This window comes from Grus americana, chromosome 4 (genome assembly GCF_028858705.1).
Source record: "Grus americana isolate bGruAme1 chromosome 4, bGruAme1.mat, whole genome shotgun sequence".
Lineage (NCBI taxonomy): Eukaryota > Metazoa > Chordata > Aves > Gruiformes > Gruidae > Grus > Grus americana.
This window is the reverse complement of record NC_072855.1, coordinates 55,569,059-55,575,409: the sequence shown is the minus strand read 5'-3', so window position 1 is coordinate 55,575,409 and position 6,351 is coordinate 55,569,059. Positions and strand designations below refer to the sequence as shown.

General features: G+C 43.6%; 1 protein-coding gene across 1 annotated transcript in view; it reads left to right on the top strand.

The window, feature by feature from the left end:
• The first annotated feature begins 1,384 nt into the window (after window positions 1-1,384).
• The window catches only part of TACR3 (tachykinin receptor 3), a 36,424-nt gene continuing 31,457 nt past the window's right edge, over window positions 1,385-6,351 (top strand). The window contains exon 1 of the mRNA XM_054824423.1: window positions 1,385-1,866. Coding sequence (XP_054680398.1) covers window positions 1,391-1,866 — 476 coding nt within the window. The 5' untranslated portion in view covers window positions 1,385-1,390. The remainder of the gene's footprint in view (window positions 1,867-6,351) is intronic.

Here is a 6,351-nt window from a genome sequence, read left to right as displayed (position 1 = left end):
CTCCCACTGCTGTGATACAGTTGAAATCTCTGATGATGACAAGTAGTAGCTCTAAATTGTTAAAGCACGGAGCAGATCAGCACTAAAACACATTTTCTCCCTGAAGACTGCAGCCTATTGAATGACAAAGGTTTGTTAGTTGAAGTCCCTTGCAATCAACCTTTGCACAAAGCTTGCATTATCTATGCCAAATGTTGTTAACATATTAACAAGAAAACTGATTTCCTGGATGTGAAAACATTAGCTGTTAAATTTCCTCATTTACACTTTTCTACCAGTATAGAAATCACTGCACATAAAAATATTGTTTGCTCAAAATAAAGGTACGATAATAGTACTAAGTGTGAAATAAATGCAAATAAGAACTAAAAAAAATTTTTTTTTCAAAGACACACGAAAACAAACCCCAACTATTTTACCCATATTTAAGAATATCTATATTTAGGACTGTATCATTTTTCAACAAAAATCAGTGTCTGCTGAACATTTTCATAGCTTTACAGGCACCAAAGTTAGTGCGGTAAGAAAAAGATAGTCACATTTTATAAGTGTTTCTTGATGTCATATTACAGATTGAAAAGTGAAATTAGAGAGCAGGAAGATGTATTTCTTTATCTGAAAGAGGTCACTATTCCAAATCTGTAGTTAATAGAATGGTCAAAAGGAAAGCACATACTAATTGAAAAGACAGCAGCAAAACAGCAGATCTGAATTTGTCTGGAATAAATTCATAAATTCGTCTGGAAACAGCTTTAATAAAAAGCAGTCTCAGTCCTGGGATGTTCAACTAAGCCAGCTAATTAGCTCTGCAAAGGCAGGGCAAAAAGAATATTTAAAAAGGAAGCACAATAATGAAACTTAAAGAAAGGCAATATAAAACAAATCTCTCAACAAAAAGGAGACAAGAACTCATTTTCCCTGTGGCGCTCGCCACAGCTCCTGAAAGTGCCTGCTGCTGGCAATGAATGAAATAGAAGGGGGAGGAGGGAGAACAGAGAGAAAGAGGTGTTATCTTACCAGCCAACGAGTTTATCGCTCCACTCCCTTCATGACGCTGGGAACTCAGGAGCCTATAAAATGTGCCTTGGCTCCCAATCCCCTTCTCCTGCAGCAAAACCAAAAGCAAGAGGTGGCTGTACAGAGGAGGAATGGGATGCTGCTCTATCCAGAGGCAGCTCTCCTGACTCAGCTGGTACAGCATTTCTAACAGTTTGAACATCGTAGCCAAAGCTTTTTCTGACAGATCTCTCCTTCCCAGTACCTGCTGTGCTGCCTAACTTGCTTTTTTCTTTCTTTCCTCTTCTTATCTGTTCGTTGGGATTTTGGAAGGTTGGGAGGGGGAGGTGGGAGAGGCACATCATTCCTGGAAGAGAGGAGAGGAACATCCAAGATGACTTCTGTCCCCACAGCAAACTGGAACGTGAGCATGAGCAGCAGGTGGAACGTGAGCCTTGCTGCAGCGGGTGATCCCTGGGGACAGGCGCTGGGAGCACCAGCTGGAAGCGCTTCTCCCCCTGTAGCATCCTCAGCAGCTAACTTCTCCAATCAGTTTGTGCAGCCCTCTTGGCGCATTGCCCTGTGGTCTCTGGCATATGGTGGTGTCGTGGCAGTGGCCGTTTTTGGAAATCTCATTGTCATCTGGATTATCCTGGCTCACAAGCGCATGAGGACAGTGACCAACTACTTCCTGGTGAACCTGGCCTTCTCCGATGCCTCCATGGCTGCTTTCAATACTCTCATCAACTTCATCTACGCACTGCACAGCGAGTGGTACTTTGGAGAGGCTTACTGCCGCTTCCACAACTTCTTCCCAATCACAGCTGTCTTCGCCAGCATCTACTCCATGACAGCGATAGCTGTGGACAGGTGAGAAAAGAGACAAAAACTTTAGAGAGAGAGATTGAGATTAGATTCTCTGCTGAAATAAAAATACAGAGATAACAGTCATTAAGTGAGGAGAGGCAGCGTCCTCAATAGTTCGTCAATTGTGCTCCTCTGTACTTCTTTAAGATCTCTCCCTAACAAGTCTTTCTCCTTCAGCCTTTCATTGGTTTTACTCTCTTGCTTTCTTTTACAAGACTTCCTCTCTCTGTTTGACTTCAGCTGCTCTCTGTGCTTCATCTTTCAATACTAATTCTGTAACAGCAGCCATTGCTCATGGTTTTGCTTCCCCACCGGTGAAAACAGTATCTGTCCCTCAGTCAATGTCATCTAATTCATACTGATAAGGAGTCGTAGAGATTGTGTGTGAAGGGAGAGGATTTCAAATTGCCCTCTTCTTTGTATTTCTGCAGCTGGCAGAGGCATTTGCCGCCTCCTCAGAAATCACTTCAGACTGTTTTTAATAGCTCTTCTCACAGATAGCTCTGAGCTGCTTGGTTCCTCCTGATTTTAACTAATGAGACTATTTACATTGCCATCTGTGCATATCCAGAGGTCTGGTAAGAACACGGTTCCAAAGTGCTTGATCGTTTTCTGATTAGTTGCAGCAAAACAAGCCTTTGGGACTGTGAAAGAAAACAGGACAGGGAAAAACTTTACCTTTTTGCTCTTGACAATAATGGAATAGGACAGCTGTAGTCTCCATAGAGTAAAGGGGAGATGTAGTTGTCAGATTTCCAATAGAGATGCTTTGATGGACCATCTTTCTCAGAAGGTGCTGTGAGTCTTCCCAGAAAAATGTTCCTCTCTTTATGATCATTTTCACATTTGCCATACTGGAGAGATAACTTACCCCATGCTTTAGAAATCAAAAAAATCCTGAATTTTCATTCAGAAAAACAGCTCACTTAGTACTTCAGATCTTTTATTCCTTTTAGCAATGCACTGAAATTACTCACAAAACTCCTTTCTATATATTTAAATCACAATATGCATCGTGTCTGAATTAACTTGGCAGAACTGCAGCACTTTCCAGTGATGGTAGTTAAGATTTTATAAGGTTCAATCCATCTCCGGAAATGTTATTTCTCATTTCCAGTTGCAAATATTGGAAAACATGTTGTTGTACCTTTTGTCTGTGCTGTGGACAAGTTCATAATAATGCTTTTCTGTTGGCCCTACTAATTGCAAATTTTAGGTGGCATTCTTAGCCAGATGCAAGTCTGTTCTGTAAAGCTAAAACTGAAAATGTGATTCTTAGCAGCTCCTCTACCTCTCTGCTCTTGGAATGGGTGAAGACATGAGGAAACCTACACTTCCCTCCTGCCAGTGATGTATCTTGTTCCCAGCTGTTACTTCCCATTAATAAAGTAGGAAGTAGTGTAGAGCCAGTGATACTATCTTTAACCAGGCAAAGATTTCTTCCACTGTCAATTTGGGTTTAGCTTAGATTCCCACCTAGCTTGAGGTTTTCAGAACGACAAAGGGGGTTTAGCTGATGCTGAGGATTTAAATGTTATTGTTGCAGCTGAGCATGTCATTAGCTGAGCAGTTACTAGGATGCTCTGAGTAAGGTTTTTTTCATTTTTCTGACAAAAACATCCGGAGAGATATAGTACTTACCACCTTGAAAGTTCCTAAATTTATGCTAGGAAACTGGAAACGAAGGTGAATACAGTTCCTTAGGAATCCAAAGGGTGCATTTCCATAGTGAGTAAAGAGTAACTCTGTTCCACACTGACTGAAGTGCACTGGTCAGATACAAAGATACTGGAAAATGTTTTCCCTGGTTCAGCAATGTGAGACACTGGTGCTCAGAAGTGAGTCAATTACTGCTGTTATTCACTCTGATCTATTTCTTGTCTGAAAATCCCGTGAAGAAATCACAATTTCCACCCCACCACATCTTCCAAGCTCACCTCCCCCTGAAACAAATCAAAATCCTGCCTTGGGGGGAGCACAGTGAACAATGTCACAGCTGGGTTTAGGTGAGCTCTCTGTAGTACCAAGCAGCAGCATGTAAAACAATGAGAAGAGCGGTCTACCCCTCCTTCCCTATTCACACTTCTGTTCCTTTTCCTTTCATACCAGATCACACCTGATGCATTCAGTACCTTTAACCATTTCCTGGCTACCTCTGCAGAACAATTCTGCAGAGTCAAGAGGAAAACTGAGGGTCAAAGTGAATCCCAAGGAATGTCCTTGGATGGGATTGAGTGCACCCTCAGCAAGTTTGCCGACGACACCAAGCTGTGTGGTGTGGTCAACACGCTGGAGGGAAGGGATGCCATCCAGAGGGACCTTGACAGGCTGGAGAGGTGGGCTCGTGCGAACTGCATGAAGTTCAACAAGGCCAAGTGCAAGGTCCTGCACATGGGTCAGGGCAACCCCCGGTACCAAATACAGGCTGGGCGAGGAATGGATTGAGAGCAGACCCGAGGAGAAGGACTTGGGGGTATTGACTGATGAGAAGCTCAGCATGAGCCGGCAGTGTGCGCTTGCAGCCCAGAAAGCCAACCGTGTCCTGGGCTGCATCAAAGGAGGTGTGACCAGCAGGTCGAGGGAGGTGATCCTGCCCCTCTGCTCTGCCCTTGTGAGACCCCACCTGGAGTACTGCGTCCAGCTCTGGGGGCCCCAGTACAGGAGAGACATGGAGCTGTTGGAGCTAGTCCAGAGGAGGGCCATGAAGCTGATCAGAGGGCTGGAGCACCTCTCCTGTGAGGACAGGCTGAGAGAGTTGGGGTTGTTCAGCCTGGAGAAAAGAAGGCTCCGGGGAAACCTAATTGTGGCTTACCAGTACCTGAAGGGGCCTACAGGAAAGATGGTGAGGGACTGTTTATCAGGGAGTGTAGTGACAGGACAAGGGGTAATGGGTTCAAGCTGAAGGAGGGTCAATTTAGATTAGATGTTAGAAAGAAATTCTTTACTGTGAGGGTGGTGAGGCACTGGAACAGGTTGCCCAGAGAAGTTGTGGATGCCCCGTCCCCAGAAGTGTTCAAGGCCAGGTTGGATGGGGCTTTGGGCAATGTGGTCTAGTGGAGGGTGTCCCTGCCCGCAGCAGGGGGGTTGGAACTAGATGATCTTTGAGGTCCCTTCCAACCCTAACCATTCTGTGATTCTATGATTCTATGTACAGACTGCCCTATTCCAGGGCACAGATCTGCTGGGTGGACATTTTTTAAAACTTTGGTTCCCATTTGCCTTCTGTAAAAGTTCAGCCAGTGCTTCAGACAGGACACTCTGCTTTAGTTTTGACACAGTAAACTCATCCTTAGACATTCACGTTCATTTAAAATTTAAAAAAAAAATAAAAGCTACAAATTAGGATAAAGCTACTGAGAGAACTGAAATGATGGGATCATATCAGATGATTTTCCAGTAGAAATTGTTGACATCCCAAAATACTGAAAGGTCATGGGTTGCAATTCACTAAGAAGTATGTCTTGATATGCTCCATTGATTGTTTTAGAACATCGAAATGTTCACAGAGTATGAATGAGTCACTGTGATTCTAGACATCACTGAGCAGAGGTAACGGGCAGTACATACTTCCTCACACATCTGATTCTGTAGGCCATGTTGTCTAAATTGTGTGCACTGTGAAATTACTGGACTGACAGAGACTTCTGTGGAGTAGGCAGTTCCTGCAGCGGGATGTGCTGTGTCCGGAGCTGAGGATGACAGTAGTCACGACCGCTGTATGACCACCTCATCATTGAACACAGACTCAAATTTATGTGGGTTTGTTCACACTTCTGACCACTCCTTCCTCGTGGTCTTTCCCCTCTGCCTTCTGCTTCTTTTCTAACTGCCTGTTTGCAGTCTGCTGCAGAGATGCCACAGGTAGCTTTAACCAAGCCAGTTCAAGTATCAGAAGCAGCACAGATTTTACACTGTACTGCTTCATGGGCATTTATTCATTAGTTCTTCTGTAGCTCATGCTGCGCAGTCCCACAGTTACATTGCTTCCAGTACAACACTTCCTTTAGCTACCTGATGAGGATACACTTTTTAAATACCCCAAGATAAACTGAACAGGGGTTAGTTCTTGAGCCAGTATTTCCGTGCCAATGGCCAGTGCGTGATCCTGAAGGGTCATGTGTTTTTAACTCTGTATGTGACTACTAGCTGCGGTACAGTTCTTGGATATATTAAAAACAGTAACTTAGAATTTAGGCCATCTGGCCCTGGCCATTGAAGACCCACTGTCCCTTCCTAATAGTTCTTAGCATGCAAAAAACATGGTTCGTGTATGCTGGCAATTAATTTCCAATCCCAAGATTGCCTCATTATACAATCAGTTGTGTGTGTAGGCCTAGAAATTCTCTGCAGATATCTGATGGTTAAAGTGGAATTTTGGAGATGTAGCAATATAGCATAAAATAATATGCCTTCAGTAAAGCACTTAGTATATTCTAATGCATTTTTTCCTGTTATTAGCATATCTACAGTATGACTTTCTCAGTTATT